The following is a 22,317-nucleotide window of genomic DNA, read 5'->3' on the forward strand; positions in this document are numbered from 1 at the left end:
TATAAGTAACAATCGCAATTATAGGCCAGTTTCAATTAAAAATAAATTAATTCGGAATCCAGAAAAATTTAAGACAAAAGCAAAAACATGAAGACATTATTGACTGCAAGAACTAGAAATTATTAAGTCTAATCAATACCTTCCTATCACATTTACAGCTGACCCTTGAATAACACCGGGGCTAGGGGCACCAACCCCTACACAGCTGAAAATCCACTTATAACTTCTACCTCTAAGGTTGGCCCTTGGCAAGGTGGACTCAACTCATCAGGGACCGAAAACAGTATCTCCTATCTGCCCTTAGGCATGCGAAACACTGTCTTTGTTCAGCGTTGGTTCAATCTATAGATTGGAAACCACGGATCCAAGGGCCAACCGTATTTATTGAAAAAATTCCACCTACAAATGGACCCGGGCACTTCAAACCCCTGTAATGACACCGACTCAGATCATCTTTGGCCCTGAAAATGAATCAACTTCCCCTATGAGAGCGTGCAAGCCAACTTCCTATATCACTAATATTCTAAGTCTACATACAATTTCCTCCGGAGAAAAACCACAAAATCCTACCCATTCTCACTCGCCCAAACGCGATTCCTTTCCCACGATTCTACCAATCTGACCGTTTATTTTGGATACAAACCCAATGAAAATCCCAAAACACTCTCAACCAAAGGGCCAGCTCCGTCGTCCACCTCCGGCCGCTGTCTCCTCCATAGCGACCGACGACGACAGAGCTGAGCCTCTGGAGACGCCGGACTGAGCGATGCCCAGCGCCGCGGGTCAGCAGCTCGGCGCAGCCTCCGGCGCCACGCGCGGGTGCGAGCTACAGCCGACACCCGGCGAGATTTAGTAAACGTGGTTCCCTCTTTCAAGACATTGAGAAGTAAAATTTGAGGGGGGGGGGGCAAACAGACTTTCTTTACGACAGGAGCCTCAACAGCATATTTCAAAGGGGCCCGCCCCCCGAAACGGGAGCTGTTTATACACACACCCCACGGGCGCTTACATGAAACACGGCTGATTACAACATCCACACCCGTGCTTAGGGCACCGCGCACCACACTCTCAGGAAGCAAACTCCGGCCCACAGCTCCATCCCTCAGCATCCCCGAAAAGCTTAACCCTCTCCCTTTACAAGTTGAATCCACTTCGACCAGCAATCGGGCCGGTAGGAGCCTAATTAATTCACCAGGGAGCCGGAAAATTCAAGGCCCGACCTCCCCGCCCAGCTTTCTCCCTTTACGCACACCCATTTACTGCCTTTCCATCTCGCCCCCCCTTATTTATTCCCTAAACTCCCTTCACCCCCCACCGCCACCGCAGGACTTACCTCGTCTGCACCCCACCCCGTCTCGGGGCCCCCGACATTCCCCCGTCTCAGCCCCAGCGCCCCTGCTGCACCCAACAGCCCGAGCGCACAAGCTCAGACCCGAGCGACGGGAGCGAGCAGTGATGCTCTTCAAACCCACCAGACGAAGTCGTTGCTTTTGTCCTCGTAGGAGTTGATGAGCCCGTTGCAGAGCGGGACGAGCAGAGGTCGCTTCCTGCTGCCGCTGCCGGGGCTGGAGCTGCTCCCTCCACCGCCGGCGCTGGGCCTGGCGCCGCAGCCGAGCCGGGACAGGCCCGCGGACACCACCCCGCCGCCGCCGCCGCCGCCGCTGCCGGACACGGCGGCCGCCACCAGCACAGGCCGCGCCGGGCCCCCGAGGCCGCCGGAGCCCGCGGCCTGGGCCGCCCCGCCGGACACCAGCGCCGCCGCCGAAGCCGCCACGGAAGGGGGCGACGGCGAAGAGGACAGGGACGAGGAGGCGGAAGTCACCGAGGAGGCCGCCGAGGAGCCTGGGCTGGTCCCGGCGGAGCCCGACCCCGCCTGGCGGCTCCCGGACATCGTGACTCCCTCCCCTCCGGCCGGGCTCTCGGAGGAGAGGGCCCGCGACCCGCCGCCGCCGCCCCGGCCCGCCGCCTCAGTGCATCCTGAGGACGCGCGCCGCGCCAGGAGGTGGGGCTGAGGAACAATAAAGTTGATTTTTTTTTGTAAGGCGACCACACAACAGCGTCCGACGGGAGGGGGCGGAGGAAACTAATTACGCAGAGTGGAAACCACTACCGCTCCGGAGGCCGCCGCCGCCGCCGTCCCCGCCGCAGCCAACCCGGGCGCGCCGAGGGCCGGCTGTGCGCGTGCGCGAGCGGCGGAAGGGGCGGGAGCGGCGGGGGAGACGACTTCAGACGCCGCCGGGGCGCTGCTCAGACACGCACGGCGCGCCTCCGGTGACGGCGGCGGCCTCGGGGCCCGCGCGGCCCTCTAGGAGAGCTGTTTTCGTTCGTGACGTACCGCGGGGCAGGCACGCTTAATGGGTGACGAGGTGGAGGAGCGCGGAATGCGTGGTCGGGGTGGCGGCGTGGGTGGAGGGGACGCGCTCAGAAAGCGGCCGGGCCCGCACGCCCTGGGTTACCCAGGATCCCCGCCTCCCGGCCCAGGGGCAGCCGCCGAGCCGCGCATGCGCGCGGAGCGCCGCATTCCTGAACTGGGGCGGGAGCGGCCGCGGCGGCAGGAGGCGGGCGGCGTGACCGGCGGCCGAGGCGCGACAGGTGCTTCCGAGGAGGGAACTGAAGCCCCTGTGGCCCGGGACGCACTGCAGGGACCCAGGACCTCGGAGCAGTTAGGGAGCGCTGGGCTGCGAGGCAGGGACTCCCGGCTCTGGCGTTTGAAGCCGTTGCACAGGATCGTGAGGAAGAAAGGTGAAGCCCGTCGGCAGTGCTTCGTGAGTGGGAAACGTCGTAGCTCATGTTACCACGTCTATGGGCTCGACCGTGAGCTCACTCTTGCATTTGGAAAAATTATTTACCAAGTGAACCGTATCAACGATGGGAAAACGTGTTTAAGCAGAGCACAGCTCAGTCACGACCCCGGTTTCGTGTGGATCTGATAGAATTCTAGCACAGAACAAGGACGCCTGGCCTTTAAAACCACCAGAAAATATGTGCGATTTCTGGTAGGCTTGTTGGAATAGTAAGACCTGATTACGGATTTTCATTTGCCTTTTTGAGAATCCCTAAGATTCTCGGGGATGTAAATTAGAAACTGAACTGGGTGATTTCTGGTATTTTTTCTGTTACCGTGGTATGATTCTAGAGGGAAAAGACCCCTAACTTAATTTTCACGAGCTCTGAACACTGTAGGGCAAGGAGAGCCTTTCCCTAGTAACATCTATCCACGCTGAGGGAGGAGGGCCAGGGAAGGGCCTAGAATGAAGGCCCAGCAACAAAACCTAGCGGTTGGCCCGAGCAGCGAGCCACCATGAGGCTGCCATCTGCCTCGACTCTGCCTTAGCTGCTCACCCTCCATCCCCAGCTCGGGTTTCTTCTCAGAATAATATAGGAACGGCCTTACCAGCTTTCCAAGAACCACTCTCCTTGTATGAACACTGCATGATCCAACCCATGTTCATAGTCACTTTCAAGACCCATCTGAAAATACAAAAAAAAAAAAAAAAAAGGGGGGGGGGGCAAAACAAACCAAAAAACCCACCTGAAATGTGAAGCCTGCCTTACTCCTTGACAGAGATAGTTTCACCTTCATTATGTGCGCCTAGGATATTTCGTTTGCACTTATAACATTGCGTTTTAGTGGTTTGTTTATGGTTCTCCACCACCACCAGCCTACCTGCTTCAACTTCGTAGTCTCAGCATGTAACAATACCTGGCCTGTGATAGCTGCTTATCAAATATTTCTTGACTAACAAATGAATAAAGCAGTTGATATCATTTTAATTATTTGCTGAAAATACGCCTTTCCAACTAAATTGTAAGCTCCATGAAAGATGGGACCATACTGGTTCACGGTGGCCATTCAGTTTTTTGATGAAGGAGTGCATAAGTAAATGAAGCATATAAAACATTGCTCCCACATTCAGGAAGTTTATGATATAATTGAAGAAATAGGAAAGCAAATAAAGACGTAATAGTACCAAGGATCACATGCAAAATGCTTAATTAGGAAAACAGAGTCACCACAGGAGCTGAAGCAAGAACAAGTGCTGTTGCCAGCTGTGCTGGTGGGGGAAAGTTAGGCCTTAAGAGAGAAAAGTATGGTCTGGTCAATCAGTTTGATTAAAGTCATAAGCTCAGAAAATAAGTAAAAATACCTACATTAAGTTCAGATGTCTATTTGATAGGGGTAAAGAGTTTATTCAGGAAAAATTCATTTGTGGGGTGGGTTGTAAACAGCCTTGAATACGCTTTGGAAAATAGCCTGTAAGCAATTAGGAACAATGAAGACAGTAAGTGGGGGTAAACTATATTCAAAGTGGTGTTTTGAAGATTAAGCTTTCAGCAGATTAATCTTTCAGAAGAGATGGGAGATTAGGAGCAAAGAGACTAATTAGGAAAAAATTACAGCAGTCCAAGCATAAGTGGTGAGATTTTAGATCAGGGTGCTGACAAGGAAAGGGAGTAGCCTGAGAAAAACACAAAAGAATCTATAGGAGTAGGTTACTCTATGAAAGAATCTTTACAACCCTTGAGGACATGACCCATGTCTGTGCTCATCACTGTCTTTCTCAGTCCTTGGTACAAAGGCCAACAAACTGATGAAGTAAAAATGATGGAATGCGAAGAGGAGTGATTCCAGAGATGACTCCAGGGATAATGGCGTGAGGACAGAATTGGAAACAGCCCATAGGTGGTTTAGTTTTGGATGTGTTGTGTGAGTATGGGATAAAAATACATTCAGGTAAGTATATCCAGGCAGTGATTGAAAATTCAGGCCAAGGCACAGGAAAAAGTTCAGCACATGAGAGGAATAAAACCAGATTCCTGGCTTCTTCAGATTCTGACTCCACAGGTCTGGGGTCAGGCCTATGGATATGCATTCTTACCAGCAGCCAGGTGAATCTCACGCAGGTGACTAACCCTTTGGGAAATGCCGTGATATTTTAGGTAATGTAAGAGAAATACATAAAATAGTCTAGGTGCCTTATTCAGGGGACAAAAAATATGACCCCAGCCTAGAAGTCTTGGAGGAAAACACTGTCAGTGCTTAGTTTTACCACTTTTGTAATACTTCGGTAAATACCAGATACATGTATAAAGACTATTCTGGAAATACACAGTCCTTATTAGTTTCTACTGGCAAGATCTTCTGAGGAAGCAGAAGAGAGAAGAGGAAGCATGGCAAAACACAGAAATATAAAAAGGAAGTCAGACAACTCGGGAGACGTCGTAAACAGAAGGGAAGAAAGCATTAATGAGAAATGAAAGTAAATGTAAAATAAAAACAGCCCTATCCCTAGCCGGTTTGACTCAGTGGTTAGAGGGTCAGCCTGTGGACTGAAGGGTCCCAGGTTCGATTCCAGCCAAGGGCACCTACCTCAGTTGCAGGCTCGACCCCGGCCCCGGTTGGGGCCCGTGCCGGGGGGCAACCAATCAAGGTGTTTCTCCTTCCACTCTCTGAAAAAGCAATGGAAAAAAGTATCCTTGGGTGAGGGTTTAAAAAACACACAAAACTAAGCCCTAATATTTAAAAGAATTCCATCATATTGTTAAATACATTAATCCTGTGAGTGACAAAACTGACAAGACCAAAACCCAAAGTCTTCCACAAAAACACTGCTACTGAAGTAAAAGCTAATGGAGTTAAGGTAAAGTGGAACTACCTAGAGAACTGAACTTCCCAGACATATTTCTAAGGTGTCTTATCCAAATATAATATTTAAGGGAAATGAGGCTGCTAGTTTTCATCTCATTAGCCCTGCCCTTTGGTAACCAATCTCCCAAAAGGATCCTCCCTAAAAAGCTGTATTTACCTGACTCATCTGAAGGGTTTGCTACCTGTTAGCCCTGTTTGCTGTTTAACCAAATCTCTCACCAAATCTCTCTGAATAATAGTGTCCTGTCATTTTTTAAAAAATTAATGTGTTTGCCCTGTTTTTTTTTTTTTAAAAAAGGAGGGGTGTGTGAAATACCCATGGTATTGAAAGCTAAATTGAGGAGAAAAATTTTTCTGTCAGCATAAATAGACAAGAAAGAAATGGAAAAGTTTCTGTAACCTGATAGCATAATAAGGCATATAGCAGAAAATTATCCATAATCAGGAAAATGAAAAGCTCCAATTTACACATTAAAACCCAACGTAGGCACTTACCTATGGAGAACTAATAATGGCTTAGAGCTGTTATTTGAGGGCATACTCTTTTTCCAAAATTGTCCGTCACACTGTTTTCGTTGTTAGAATTGCATCATTAGCTTTTACTCCTCTCCCAGTCTTCCTGTATAAAATTACAAGCACTTTTTAGAGAAGGTAAATTAATAGATCTAATACCTTGCTAAGTCAGTCATCATATTAAAAGAAGTCAATGTTCTTTATTAAAGCACTTCTTTTGTAAGCTATCGCTAAGCAATTTTAGCCAAGGTAGTTGTAAAATACGGCCTAGGTCCATCAGAGTAATTGTGACAATGAAAGATTATATAGGTGGAGCTGTATGTGTGTGAATGCAGGTTACTAAATAGGATTAGTCAGCTTAAACACACACACAAAAAAGAACAAGGCAGCATTTGAGATCTTGCTCCCCGATACATGTCATCAGTAGTTTGTCTCAAATAAAGTCATAGAAGTTTACTACAAAAAAAAAAAGCAAGATTGGGAAAAACCAACATTGACTAGAAAAACATTTACTTGTATTATGCGGTGAATGTATACATATTTTATGACTATGTACGTGGGTAGGTTTAGATCCACCTGAAGGTCATAAGCCAAAACAAAATGAGGTCTAATGAATTCTGGAAAAAAACAACAACAAAAAAAACCCCCAGAACAATTGGTGTCATCATGAGATAGCAGGTCAGGAAAAAAACAAACTCCACTTAACCTTGAAACTGAAGCAGATGACATTGCAAGTCTTTGGCTCCTTGGGTTTGACAACCCGTGCATGCAATGTGGCATAGCTAAGTGGTCTGGAAAAGTGCGTAGAGCTAGAATCAAGGCCCGTTGTCCACTGCAGGTTGCATCAGGGCTCCTCCCTAGACCGTGAGTGGTACTTCTGTCTGCCTACTGTCCTGGTGGACCATTCAGATGGAGTTGCTGGCAAATCATACTATGACACCATCTCCAGTCAACCCACTGAATTCTGTAAGAAACCGGGAATGCTAAAGCAGCACTAAACTGTGAACTTGTCTAAACAACTTAGAATAAAGGTTGAATAGTATTTGGATATAATAATTCTATTTAGACTTATGTCCAGCTGGGAGAGAAGTTAGTCTGGGAGCCTATTCTTAACCTTTGAAAGTGACGTCAAGTAAAAGAAGTATTCCTTCTGACAATGTTTCCTCCTGTTCTCTCAGTCTGTATGGTAATTCTTATACTCTAAATTTGCTTTACTCAGCTACGGCAGGCATTTCTTTTCTCGCCCCATTGATTCCTCCCACACAGAGCCTTGGGCATCTATTAAACCAGTTCATCAACTGCATTCCCACTTAACAGTTTATTGGGAGATAATAGAAACTTGTATTATCTTGTCTTCAGTTTGAAAAAATTAGGTCAAGGCACTAAGCTGCTGACCAAACCCCGATACTCCACTTACATTCAACAACTGAGGGTTGTTGAATCTGGGTGATCTGTTTGATAGTAATTCAACTGACACAAGAGCATATATTAGTTCTGTGAAACAAAAATCACAAATGAAAATTGAGTATCATACACGATTCTTCATTCTTCCTTCCTTTGCTGTGTGATACTGCATCACTTTCCAAAGCTTGGTTTGTACCAAGATGTTAACCAACGTTAGTAATGCCTCTGAAGAAGTCACAAGCTAATTCCATACTGAAGATCTAGATTAGTATTGGTATTACTCACTGCAGTGCCAATAGCAATGTATTACTTTTCTGCTGCTGTCATAGCAAATTAGCACAAGTTTAGCGGCTGAAAACAGCACAATTGAGGCTCGCTGTTTTCCCAGCCTGAGTCTCACAAGACAAATTAAGTTGTCAGCAAGGCTGCTTTACTTTCCGGAGGCTCTGGGAGGTAGATAATCCGCCTCCAGGCCCATTCAGGTTGTTGGCACAACTGAATTCCCAGTGGTTCTAGGTCTGATGCTCCTATTTCCTTACTGGCTGCCTGCTTAGGGAGAGGCCACTGCATTCCTTGGCTCAGGGTCCCCTTCATCCATCACCAGCAACAGTGGGTCAAGTTCTTCTCACACTGCATCTGTCTGATGGACTCCTCTATCTTCCTTCTCCACTTTTCAAGAGCTTATGTGAGCCCTGGCTGGTGTGGCTCTGTTGGTTGGGCATTGTCCCATGCGCTGAAGGTTGCCAGTTCGATGCCCGGTCAGAGCATATGCCTGGGTTGCAGGCTCAATCCCAGGTGGGGGGCTTGCAGGAGGCAGCCAATTGATATTTCACTCTCATGTCACTCTCACATCAGGTTTGATCCCTGGTCTGGGCTCATACAAGAATCAACCAATGAATGCGTAAATAAGTGGAACAACAAATCAATGTTTCTTCCCCCACCCCCAAATCAATTAAAAAAAAAAAAAAAGATATATCCATCAAAAAATGCATCCATAACAGCACCATAAAACACAATGGAAGACCCATAGTGAACAAGAAGTGTGGGAGTTTTCCCATATATACATGGTATGTATAATATAGAGTATATATAATACCTAGTAATATATATTACTATGCTAGTATATATGTGATAGTGTATATATACTAGCTATGCTAGTATATATAATTTTATCAATATAATACCCTATATAGCAAATTGTAATAGACTAATGAAGAATCTAGAGTACAAGAGTCCATAGCTCAAAACATATTAAGAAGAAAGTTAGTGGAGAGCACTAGAGCCCAAAGCATGGTGAAGCCTTCAAGCATTATTTGTGCTAATTAATGAAAAGATTATCCATGGGACAGCTGGTCTAAGTGCACTAAAACTGTGAATCACTCACTAAATCAGTTATGGTGCCTTTTGGTCACTCACTCTTGTCTTATTGGATAACTGTGGTAATTCTAAAGCTAATACATGCTGACAGTGGGCACTGATCCCCCCCCCCCCCCCCCCAGCAGGAGATGCTTACGTTTAGCAGATCAAAATCAGGGCCTCTGTGATCAAGCCCTTTCCCATTCAGCTATATCTAAGAAAGCTAATAGTAATAGTATTTGCCCCTAACTGAAAGAGCTCTCTGAAGAATGTGAACCACCTAGATAAGCAGAGATTTAATACCCACAGAGGATGTGGAGAGGGAGAGGTGGAATAAACCCTGAGAAAGGGAAATAAATTAGATGAGCCCCAGCTTACTGCCCGAAGAACGTCTCCAGGCCACACTACAGGGAGGGGGCACCTAGGCAGTGCCAGATATTCTCTCTCAGTTGAGGAAACGGAATTGGAAGTCTGAGAAGTGGCTGAGGTCAGAAAAGCAGTGTTAGAGGTTAATTGTATCCCCTAAATTCGTGTGTTGAAGCCCTAACCCCTAATCCCTCAGAATGTGACTACATTTGGAGACAGGGTCTTTAATGACATGATTACATAAAATGAGGCCTTTAGGGTGGGTCCTAATCCAATCTCACTGGAGTACTTCTAAGAAGAGGAAATTTGGGCCGGGAGAGACACCGGGGAAACATACAGAGGAAAGGCCATGTGAAGACACAGCAAGAAGGTGGTGGACATGTGCAAGAAGGGAGCCTCAGGAGAAACCAACCCTGTTGATATCTTGATCTCAGACTTCTAGACTCCAGAACTGTGAGAAAATAAATTTCTGATTGTTCAAGCCACCCAGTCTGTGGTATTTTGTTATAGCAGCCCTAGCAAACTAATATAGGTAACCAGGAGCCTTTAACAGTAAACTGCTACAGGTTGAACAAAGATTTTATTCATGGAAACTGTACAAAATTATATATTCCACTTGTTTTAAGGTGTATTTGGTGGGGCTTTCTTGAGAATAATAAGACTCACGGTTTATTTCCATTTTTTCCCATTAAAAAAAGAAAGCATAACCAATAGTGTGGTGAGAATTGTGGAGAATTTCACCGAAGTTCCTGAAATAATCGCTGAGAAAAACATGGACATATTTTAACAACCAGAACAATAAAAATTCAACTCACAAATGTCAACGTCAAAAGGCAAACCATAAACTGTGGGTAAATTTTTTCAGTAAATAAGAATGACAAGTCCTAGGTCCTCTATTATCCACAGTAATTGTGCTTTGAATATCATCATTTATTTGCTCTACTTCTGGTGACATGTGGGGATCTTGCCCTTTCTCATTTTCAGTTCATGTGGTTCTGGAGAGAGCTCGAACCCCAGAATTCCAGCAAGTTCAATATATAGTCCAGACTTGACCAATTAATGAGTCACAGTCTTAGTGTCTCTCCCTCCCTTCCAGAATGACTGATTCCGAAGTAGACAAATTACTCAAGAAGAGGAGGTTTTGCTGGGACATCTAAGAAGGAGAGTTTGTTTTCTTTTCTTTGGATCTGAAGCCACAGAGGTCATAGGGACTAAAACTATTGGTACCATCTTGCTACCATATAGAACCGAACAAATGAGACTGACATAGAGGAAAGCAGAATTAATAAGTGGAGAGAAATGAAATTCTGATCACATAATTTCAGCCCTGAATCCAGCCATACCCGATATCAGCATTAACCCAAAATATTTACACAGGCAATAAATTTCTTACTGCTGTTATTACACTTAGCATTGTAATTGTTAATTCTTTCAACTAGACTGTCAGATTCTTGATTGCTAGGACTATTTATTTTCTGGCCGATTCCTAGCATCTGGCAAAGTACCTGAAATATAGAGGTCAAGGCTCATGTATTTTACTAAATCAATGTTGAATGAAGATGCTCTCGTGTTTTAAAGATGCCTTAGAGACCAATTCAATTTCCCTATGTGATTTTGACTTTTCACAACATCATAAAGATATTTTCTAGTCCGGAGTGAATGCATGACTCACAGAGAAGTTACTAATATTTTTTTAGCATGACGACTCCATATTTTTGGTGGGTGATACATTTGCTACACTTCCAAACACCCCCATAGCAACTGAAGTTTCAGAAATATACTCAAAAGTCATATTTTCATCCTTGTCAGCTCATGTACTATGTATCACCTCAGAACAGAAGGACTGGTAGCAACTTGCTTTGGAGCCCCTTGTTTGCCTTCCTCCTTGGGAAGAAGCACAATCCCAGACTGACGTTATCTATTTTATTCATTTGTTTGTTAATTCTTCCATTTGTGGACAAAAAAAATGGGCCACATACCGAACCTGGCAAGATCAGGGGAGGCCTGCATGGCAGGCCCTAGTAAGTCAGAGACCGAAAGTAACCACATAGGATGGTCTGGATATAAAAATCCTAACTAAAAAGTGGACCCTGGCAGGTAGTTACATCCTAGGCCCGTAGCTTCCTTGACAAAGGTCAATTTTCACCTTAAAGGAGCCTGTCTATTGTCTCTCTGCATCTAAGATAATATACCTTTGGAAGGTCAGCATAATCTCTTTGTCCAGAGCCCTCAGGGCACAAGACCACAGAACCCCTCATTGTTATATTTCCCCCCAATACCATCTCTATGTGCAGTAAATGTTCATTGTTAACTCTTCTGTACCCAACAATGTAAAAAAAAGTATGTGTCTCTCCATTTTAGCCTTTATCCAACCTCAGAGATCTCCCGCTTTGCTTTCTGCCACCTCCCTAATCTACCACCAACAAATTTCATGTATAAAGTAAGCTGTAAAACTGCCATTCTTCAGAGCATTTTTCTCAGTCCATCCAGATTTTGCTTCCTGGCAATTGTCATCAGTTTGACTTAAATAAACTCATAAAAATTCTCTACAGGTTTGGACATTTCTTATACCGACACATTCATGTGTTCAGCCAATGTATTATTAATCCATTTGCTGCATAACAAATGCCCATAAACTTAGAGGCTTAAAACAACACTATTTATTGAGTTTATCACTCTACAGGCTGGCATTTCCTACTGAGCTCCACTGGGAAGTCCTTCAGGTCTTCCTTGGGCTGTCAGTGGGGCTGCTGCAGGCGACGATGACCTCTGCTCCAGGTGGTGTCTCATTATTTCATCCCGAGCATTAACTCAGGGTTAACCATGAAAGATAAAGCCCTTATGTTTGAATGTTACAAGGTAGGTAATAGCAAGAAAAATGACAGACAAGACTGGGATAAAAGTCAAATCTGGATCTAGTGAACAAGAGACTCTATTCAAAACTACTATTGCAAGAGAGGGGAAGGGACGATTGCAAATGGGGAAATGGGGGCGGGAGATCATTGCGATAGGAGAACACTGACCACAAGGGCTCAAGAGTCAGGCAAAAAGAGAAGAGTAAGCAAAGCTGGAAAGAACTAAGTGTGGCCAAGTGGGGTGAATGGGCGGCACATTCAGGTAGTAGCTCAGAGAGTATTTCATTTTATCCTGAAGACAGTTTCTTCTCAGGAGGAGATGTACACGGGCTCAGGTTGAAGGTAGGCCGAAGTTTAGGGGCTTGGAGTAAGGAGACAGATTAACAGGAGAAACAAGAACAACAACACCCTATTTTAGTCATGTACTGTTAAGAAAGAAACAACAGGCCCAAAATGAAGTCACTTGTGCTAAGCCCCAGCAAGACTTAATACCTAACTTAATCGCAGTTTCAGCCTCTTAGGAGTGAATTTTAAGCCAATCAGCCTGGAGTTTCCCGATCAACACTAGTGAGCTATACTGATAAGACCCCTCCTACCCTTTCTCATCCTGCCCTGTTTCTGCCTATAAAAACCTTCCTTTCTGTACACTTCTCAAAACACCTCTCCATTTACTAGATGGGATTCTGCCCAATTCATGAATCATTCAATAAAATCAATTAGATCTTTAAATTTACTTAGCTTTTTTGTTCTTATAGGAGCCCCTCAAAGATATGACTCAAAAGACGGCCAGAGGTTTGAGACTTACATAACATACCGTGAACTAAGGAACGGGTTAGGGTCCGGGGCTTCAAAGAGGGGAAGGGAAGGCAATTCAGGGGAAGTTGAGAAGAGGAAATATTTAGTAAACAAAGGTTACCCTGCCATGCAAATAATTTTCTCAGGTGAAAAATTTATCTGCAGACTAGGTGTCTTCATGGTACAGGCCCCCTTTCTAATGTAAATTTCCTTTACAAATGTAGATTTCTCTTACAGACGGGTAATTTCTACTGTTTTCAGAGTTTCTCTTGTGCCTACAGTTTCTTAAAATAATTAGTTCAAAATAATCCTTATGCCAAAGAGTCATATTTTGGGGTGGTGTGTTCTGCTACCCTTCAAAATGGTAAATTGTTTTTATGGTAATAAGTCCTATCTTTTAGGCATGAATTAGTATAATAAAGCCTGGGAGGAAGGCAAGTCCACATTGTGGTAAGAAAAAGCCTTGGATGTCAGGAAAGATATGATTATTTTATACTTTCCAAAGGAAAGAGGCAGGAAGGCCAACTCTCCCAATTTACAGTAAGTTAACTGAATACTTTTTGGTGGCTAGAAGAGAATAATTTATAATTGTGTGCATCGTGATGGCAGTAGGCAGGAAAAGAATGTTCTATTAATATCAAAGGAACACGTGTGGGTGTCTATGGTACTGCTGTGCCAATGACGTGCTGATGACTTAAAATGGACTGCTAACTCGGGAAGTAGGGGCTACCGTGTGAGTTAAGAGCAATCCGGGGCCTTGGTCACAGCATGCTGGGAAAATGACAAATCGAGAGGAGAAATAATAGTTTAGTGTAAAGAAATGTATGAGGGTTACTCAGTGAGAGAAATCCAACATTGTATTAATAACTCAAGAGCTCAGAGTAAGAGAGTAACATTATCTCTGAGCATAATTATACCGGATGCCCAGAAGAGTGAAGCTATGGTTACCGAGACCACCCCTGCTTTTGGAAGCTGACAAGGTTGGATGGCAGTCTGCAAACCTGAGTCTGGGGGACATTCTGGTCATATGATATGTTGTTGAATTGGATAAACTATTAATGACTAAATTGAACTCTAGCAATATGCTGGTGTCTTTGACTACTGTTTTCAAGCTGCATCCACTGCAAAGGGCATCATTTGGGAAAGAATTTCTAAGAATTGCTTCCTCCTGGGGCCTTAAACCATGTGGCTCATAGCACACTGATTGCTGGGTCAGATGCTTAGCAAGGTCCCTGGTTATAACAGTAAAAATATAATGGCAGCATGCCCAATATGCCACAGTGTGTTATGCATGCAGGCAATCACCCCAGTTTTTGTGGATGGAAAGCTATTAAGCAGGAAGGAGGGAAGCAATGGGTTCCTGATGGGATTAAAGCCTGGGCATTGAGCGGTAGATCTGAGATCTGAGGAACAGCCTCACTCTGAGATGAGGAAGGCTGTGGGAGGCCTTATGGCATACATACTCAAACCAAATTCAAGCTGGCTTTGACTACCACTCATTTAATCCTAGTTGGAGGACCCAACATTTTTTGGGTACAAAATATGTATCCTAAATGGACCCAGATCAACAACACGTGATTACAATAAAATGCACAGTGGATTAAACAACAATTACCTGCAAGTCAGAAAAGGGCCTTGGGAGAGATAGATGCCGGCCTACGTATCCTGGGACAAGTGGAGTTTGCTTTTAGTGAGGAGCAGTATTCAGAGGAAAAAGATATATTAACTAGAACAGCAGATTAGAAGGAGTTCTTTTCCCAGAGGAAGGCAAAGGATGGGAGTCAGCTATCTAATTGTTACTGATTTCTCATTTAATTTCGTTGTGTTTAGAGAAAATACCCTCTAAAATTTCAAACTTATAATGTACTGAGATTTGTTTTATGTCCTAGCACAAGGTCTATCTTGGTTAATGCTCTGTGGGCACATGGAAAAAATGTGAATTTTGCGGTTACTGGATAAATTGTTCTATAAAGGTCAGTTAGGTTAGAGCGGTTAATCGTTATTTTTAGATCTTCCACATCCTTCTGTAATATCTGGCTATTAAAGAGGAAATTAATATGTCTACTTCTGATTGTAGATTTCTCTATTTGTCTCTTTAGTTCAGTCAGCTTTTGCTTCATCTATTTTTAAGCTCAGTTATTAGCCACCTACATTTTAGATTCGCTATGTCTTCTCCATGGATAGACCCATTTATCATCATAAATGTCTCTGTCTCTGAGAATTCTTCTTGTCTTTGGGCCCATTAAGTCTAATAGTAATAAAACTCGTTTAGCTTTCTTTTGCATACCATTTACATGGTGTATCTTTTTCATTCTTTTTCTTTCAAACCTATTTTTTTTTAACATTTAATGAAATTAATGATACCGTTTGATTTAGGTCTGTCCTTTTTGTCACTTGCTTCTGATTTGCCAAATGTATCAATTTATTTTTCTCGTTCTCCTTTCCTGACTTCTTTTGGGTTAATAGAATATTATTTTAGTATTCTAGTATAATCACTCTGTAGCCTTTTCAGCAGTACTTCTTCACATTATGTTCCAGGGTGGCTCTCAGGACTACAGGATGCATACTAAAAACAGCCTACTTAGAGTCAAGACTGCGTAAAATTTTATATAAAATGTATGATCCTTTGCCACTCCTGTCTTTCATGCTCTCTATATTTATAAACATGCACGCATCTATTATAATGTATGGATTATGGATGGTATGTTGTTGGGAGCCTGGATTATGACTTTTTCCACTATAAAAAATATTAAATTTTGTTCTTGTGGTCAAGTGAACTACTGGTAGACCCTTTTGGCCTTGTCAGTCTTCAATTTTGAGCCTATTTCTAGGATGTGCTTTTATTCTGGAGTGTGGTTCTTTCTTAAGACATGGACTTTCTGAAGCTCCAAGGATGTTTCTGAGATGGTCAGTGAGACCTCTCAGCTCTGGCTGAGTTGGGGCTTCAATGTATGATCATAATGTAGCTCTCATCTCTGTTGCAGGTAATCCCTGCTAGGCCTTGAGCAGTCTTGTTCTGTGCTTAGGTGGCCCAGCCCATGGACATGACCTTGTGGTGAGTTCCACACAGACATTTGGCCTTCTGGTCATAGGCAGCTCCCTGTTTTCAGGTACCCTGCTCCACAAATCCCAGCTGCTTCAGAAGTCTCTAACACTTCAGCCCAACAAGTACACTGTGCCACCAGGCCTCTGCTTTCTTCTTCTGTCTCTCCTGACAAACATCTGAGGTGACTGTGGGGCTCCCGTTGAGTGTGTCTACTTTTTCAATGCTCATTCACTTGCTGACAGTTGCTCATTGCCTGAACACTTTAGTTTGTCCATAGTTGTATTTGAGAGTCTGGTTTTCATTCCTCTGCCGTGGCTAGAAGCAGAAGCTCCTGTGTGATGTTTTAGAAATATAATAAACGAAATGCAATGTGCTATACTGGATTGGATTCTGGGAGAGAAAAGGGGCATTAATTTAAAAACTGGCAAAATCCAAATAAAGTTTGGAGTTAACGAAATAAATGTACCAACATTCATCTTTTAGTTTTGGTGAATGTATCATGGTTGTGTATGATATTAACTTTAGGGGGAACCGGATGAAGGGTACATGGGAATTCTATTGTTTTTGCATATCTAAAATTATTTAAAAGTAAATTATTTATTTCAAGTGTAAAGTTGGAACCTATGTTCATTAATAATAGTAGCTGACACTTACATAGCACTTACTATATGATAAATATTGTTTTAAGTTCTACACTTATGCTAACTAACTCTGTCCTCACCAGAAAAATAACCCTGTATGGTAGGTGTTATAAGCATCTAAGTTTTACAGAAGAGGAAAGTCCAGTACAGAGATTGTTAGTAAGTGGCAGAACTGGAGTTTTAATCTAGGCCATGTGGCTCCAGCACTCAGGTTTTCAAATCACCATGCAAAACTTCCTCTGTTCCCTAATACCTAAGGCCAGGCTGGAACAATTATGCTTCAGTAGATGCCAGTGTGTGTTGAAGGATGTGCTGAGACAAGAGAATTGCACAGGAACAAGAGGCCGAAGTACCAAAGAAAGGTACCGTACAGTTCTGTCTAATAACAGACATCACATAAGTCACCCAGAATTCTCGCCCTCCAGTATCAAGGGCTGAGGGCTGAGAAAGAAACACTGAATATCTAATCTCAAAGAAACTGAGTTACTTAAGAAGTACTTAAGTTTTTCCCCCAGAGTGACTTTATTTTTGCTACTAAGAGGAAGTGAGGACTTTTAAGCTAGTTGTGTTATAGAAAATGAGTTTATATTTTTGCACATGCCATTATGGATACCATTTTAAAACTGCTGCAAATGCAAATTGTATTATGTCACTTCCTTGCTGAAAACTAGTGCCTCCCTTAGGTGAAGTTCAAAATCTTCCTACAGCCTGAGGGCCTTCTTCCTAGCTCTCTAGCCTCATCTACTGTCTCTCCTTTGCTCTCCCTGCTCCAGTTATTTCTTTTAAAAATTTTAATGTGATGTTTTTGTTGAATTTATAGTAATTTCTTAAAAGAAACATTCCCTTCCAGTGGGGTACTAATGGTGGGGTTGGGGGTGGCACTGTGTGAGCCTGCTCCTAGAGAGGGAGAACTTGTGTGTGTGTGTTTTTTACTAAAGTTTATTTTTTAGAATAGTTTTATATTTACAGAAAATTAATGAGTTAAATAGAGAGCTCCCATAAACTCCACATCCAGCTTCCTCTATTATTAACATCTTACATTAGAATGGTACTTTTATTACAATTGATGAATCAGTATTGATATGTTATTATTAATTGAAGTCCACACATTCAGATTTCCTTAGTTTTTACCGAGGTACTTCTGTTACAGGATCCTCTCCAGGGCAAATTCCACGTAGCCATCATGTCTTCTTAGACAATTTTTGGATGTGATGGTTTCTCAGACTTGTTTTCTGTGTACTTTTTAAAATAACTGTGATTGTTTTGAGGACTACTGGTCAGATGTTGTGCAAATTGTCCCTCGATTGGGATTTGCTTGATTTTTTTCCTCATGACTAGACTGAAGTTATGGGTTTGGGGGAGCAAGATCACAAAGGTAAATTACCCTTTTCATTACATTATGTCAAAAATACTTTCTAGCATCATGACTTATCACTGATCACCACAAGATCACCAGGCGTTCGTCAGGTTTCCCTACAGTAAGGTTTCTTCCCCCGACCACCCTTCTTTCCATACTGTAGTCTTTGGAAAGAAGTCACTGTGTCCAGTTCATTGTCAAGGACAGGGAGCTATGCTCCACCTCCATGAGAGCGAAGCACCTACATGAATTATTTATAATTCTACATGGCAGGTTTGTCTCTTCTCCACCATGTACTTCCTTATTCAATCAATCATTTTTTATACCATATGGACCCACGAATATAATAAAGTAGAGAAACCAAAGAACACGACTATTTCAGATTCTGGTTTTGGTTGATAGGGTTGAGGAACACTGGTTTGTTTTGCTGGTTATTATAGTCCTTGTATCGCAGAGTTGACAACATATAGCAAGGGAGAGGCAAAGCTTTTTTCTCCCTTTTTTGGGGTGGTAGGGTTGTGTTTCTGTGCTATTTTATTGAGATTGTGGAAAACGTGATTTACAGTCCAAGGATTTTTCTTAATCCATGTTGAATGACAATGCAGCTCGTGGAAGTTCCACTCAGACGTGACATGTGGTCTTCTCATCTTTAGCTGATGATGTTGTAGTCTGTTCTTGTCATTTCGTGTATTGTCATGGGTTTTTAATGTTAAATTGAGGGTGCACTGAGTTTTATCAGGCAATGCTGGTAGGCTGCTATACCAAGAAACAGCCTGAGATTTGGGGAGTAACTTTTTATAAAGGCATATGGCCTGCAAGTGTGAAAGTTTGTATTTAAATTTAGTTTTGTTTATTCTAGTGTCCAAGGTTTAGGGATCCCAGTGAAGTTTAAGAAAGAGTTTAATACAAGTGAGGGAATGAAAGTGTTGTATAGAAGAAACCCAGGTTTTATAAATTTGGAGGTGAAACAATGTTATATAATAAAACCCAGTGTGGTCATGCCATCTTGCAACTGAAATAAAGCATTCGTAGGTATCATGGGAATAGAGGAATTCTGTAGCCATGGAGCTAGGTGTTAAGTTGATAAGAACAGGAATGGCATTGGGTAGGGCATCAGATGAATAGAAAGACTAGTTCATTGATTAAAGTCATCAGGAATGGTGACATGACCTGTAAGTAATAGCAATGAGTAATAAAAGCTGTTAGGAGTTGTTGATGGAGTAGTTTGGAGCAAAGACCATTCAGAGCTGTATCTCCTCTTGCCCAGTTAAGGACAGGGACTGGCCCGGCCGGGCGTGGGTCAGGGGTTAAGCGTTGACCTAGGATCCAGGCGATCGGGCTTCTATTCCTGGTCAGGGCGCATGCCCGGGTTGCGGGCTCGATCCCCAGTCAGGGGTGTGCAGGAGGCAGCCGATCAATGACTCTCTCATCATTGCTGTTTCTCTCTCTCTCCCTCTCCTTTCCTCTCTCTGAAACCAATAAAGATATATTTAAAAAAAAAAAAAGACAGGGACTGGGGAAAAGAATGGCTTCCATTGGTGAGAAAGGTTCCGAGGTAGTTGTATTATCATAGCAAAGGCACATTTCAGTTGAGGCAACATTTGCAGAAAATTCCGAGACTTTCGAATGGTCTGCTACAGTTTGAGTAATCCCCCTGAGTAATCCCTCTTTGGTCCCTGTGGGAGTGTGCCCTTTTAGCTTCAGGTCAAAATGGTTTCAAAGTCAACGAAATCCGGCACCCAATTCCTATCTTCTTGTGATTCTATCTACATGGATGAAAGTCCTTTCCATTCCTCAGTATGGTAAAACTTACTCAGATCCCATGAATTCCTCTCGGCCTGGTTGTTCCGCTTGTCCTGGTTTTCCCCAGCCAGCTTACGTTTTCTGAATCCCTTGAACCCCTCTCGTTTTTTCTTGGGAGCAATATCCCCTAGCTTTTGATTCTTTTTGGATTAGTGTAGCATAAAATAAATCCATCTGCAAAGCCATTTACAGATGGATATTGCAGACGGGGAATATTTACAATATTCCAAGTGAAGAAAGCGTGCTTTCTCCAACTGCAGAATGAAATCACATCATCCCAATTTACAAAAATTTGGCAGCGGGTCACTCCCACCCCGATCTATTCAATTAAGGTTTAGCCATTCCTCTCGCTGCCCTCTCTCCAGGAAAGAAAAGGGGAGAATAAACCCCATCTGTTTTGCTTTCTAATAAGTTGAGAATTCTTACAGTTACACACTTTGAAAACATTCTCCCGGCTTTATTTATGAGCATGTCCTTTAAGACCAGGATTAAGGGCTTTCTTCTTCCCTTTCCATCAATAACGGCTGGCAGTCTGATAGCGCATAGGTCTGGCTGATTTAGCCTCCCGAAGTCCAGCTTCCCAGTCACTGGCACCCTGTGATTTTTTAGTGTTTTATAAATGAAGTGATTGATGAGTTTGGTCTTTTCAGGTATAAAAGTTAAGGTGACCAGGCTATAATTTTTAGGGTTATTACTTCATTTTCTTCTCCAGAGGTAGGTCCTACCCATGTCCTTTCTCTATGTTTCGGCTTCGCAGCCGCCCACCATGTGTCCAGAAAGATGTTTCTATGATAAGTTTAGGACATGTCTTAAATATTCCTGGATCTGTGCTACCAGGGCATGCCGATCCGAAAACATCTACAATATTTCACCTGACTCCTTTATCTCCTGTCCTGGTTGAACTTTGCATCCTATTGAAAAGGCGGTAGAAACTGTGTTTATTTGACCACAGTTGAACCTTTTTACAGGCCTTGATGCTCAAATTCAGCTTCAGTAAAAAAGAAAAATAATTACTCACCTGGGAGCTCTGTAGTTCATGGGTCACAATCTCCCTATCCTGAATTACATGACAGAAATTAGTAGAATATTTGGAATATTCAATAAAGATGCCCAATAGTGGGCTATATATTATTAATTGTCTATGAATCTCTAATCTTCCATTGATATAGGGTATTTATATTTTATTAACTATTTATTAATTTTATGTATTGTTTTATTTTTCCATCACTGTTTACCCCCTCTATGTCTTCTTCCACCCCCACCCCCTCGCTCTCCCCCCAGCAATCACCACCCTGTTGTCCATGACATAGGGTATTTAGAAATTGATCAAGGAGGCTTTGTTTAGCTTCACTTCCAATATCAAAAGAGTCCACAGTTATGTCACCCCGTTTTTCCAGTACGTCTAACTCAGACATTTTTCTAACTGTGGATTTCTTCCTACTCATGACAGCTAAACTTATTTAATTGGTTATTGAATGAGCTGCACTCACTAAAGTGTAGCAGAAAGCATCTTTACTCCCCTTCGCTTGTTTTTTGGATTAGTTATTTCCTGCCCCTGGCATAGAATCTGTCAGGTCCCAAGGTTTTTCTGTCTCACTAAATAATTAAAAGCACGGTACAGATGAATATCAAAAGCCCCAAACCTCATTCACTGTAAAATCTCCTCTTCCCCACTTGAGGTCTGCCTCGGGTTCAGGGGATTGAAAGGATGGGGTAGGGAGGGGTTTCGGTCTGACGCTTTTCTTTTCTCACTTTACTGAGTTCCCCACTGAAAAGCTGCTGTTCTGGGACCCTTTTATAAGGGAACAGAGGAGGAAGTAGGGGGCAGAAAAAGTCCTGGACTGGTAAAGTTATAAAGCGGTGACCCTGGCAGCTGAGCGTGATGGAAAAGCAAGGCTCACCTTTCCCTCTGGGGTGCTGCTTTTCCCTGAAACCGGCACCTGCACTTCTCGGCATGAGCGATGCTGCAGCCAGGGGGCCTACTTCACCCCTGCACCCCGCTTCTGCATCCAGGGGACACCTTCATTCTCTCGCCATTGAAGCTGCCTCACTTTTGCCAGGAGATTTTGGTGGAACTCGTGGCCAGCTAGTGGATTTGACTGTCAGTCATCCCACAGGGTCTGTCCCTTATCCGTGGAAAACAGACCCCTCTGCCCAGCTCTCAACTGATACAGACTTTTCTTCCATATGTAGCTCTGGCTACACACATTGCTTTTTTGTTCAGTAATGGATCAAGCAACTTGCCTCTGTGTTCCTCTAATTCTGGAGAATATAGATTAGTGTTTCAAATGGCTCTTTTGAGCTCCCCTTACCAGCCCCTTCACCACCCCAATGGATTCTGAGCCATCCAGAGGGGGCTGAGGAGCTGGTCTCCCAGGGCCTTTGATTCCCACTGGAACGCAAGTGGCAAAAAAGCAGGCATTTTTGTCTGTTTTGTTTATTGGTGTATCATTAGGTTTTAGAAGAGTACCTGACACATAGTAGGTACTCAACAGATGTTGAACATATGAATAAGTGAATAAATAAAGAAG

General features: G+C 43.3%; 1 protein-coding gene across 3 annotated transcripts in view; it reads right to left on the reverse strand.

Annotated features, from left to right (window-relative positions):
- Nucleotides 1–1,922, reverse strand: part of COP1 (COP1 E3 ubiquitin ligase) — a 93,440-nt gene extending 91,518 nt beyond the window's left edge. For all 3 annotated transcript variants that reach the window (XM_016221443.2, XM_087828287.1, XM_016221442.2), the window contains exon 1: nt 1,473–1,922. In XM_016221443.2, coding sequence (XP_016076929.2) covers nt 1,473–1,891 — 419 coding nt within the window. In that variant the 5' untranslated portion in view covers nt 1,892–1,922. The remainder of the gene's footprint in view (nt 1–1,472) is intronic.
- Between the last annotated feature and the right edge of the window lie 20,395 nt (nt 1,923–22,317).

Source organism: Miniopterus natalensis, chromosome 19 (assembly GCF_054644295.1).
Source record: "Miniopterus natalensis isolate mMinNat1 chromosome 19, mMinNat1.hap1, whole genome shotgun sequence".
NCBI lineage: Eukaryota > Metazoa > Chordata > Mammalia > Chiroptera > Miniopteridae > Miniopterus > Miniopterus natalensis.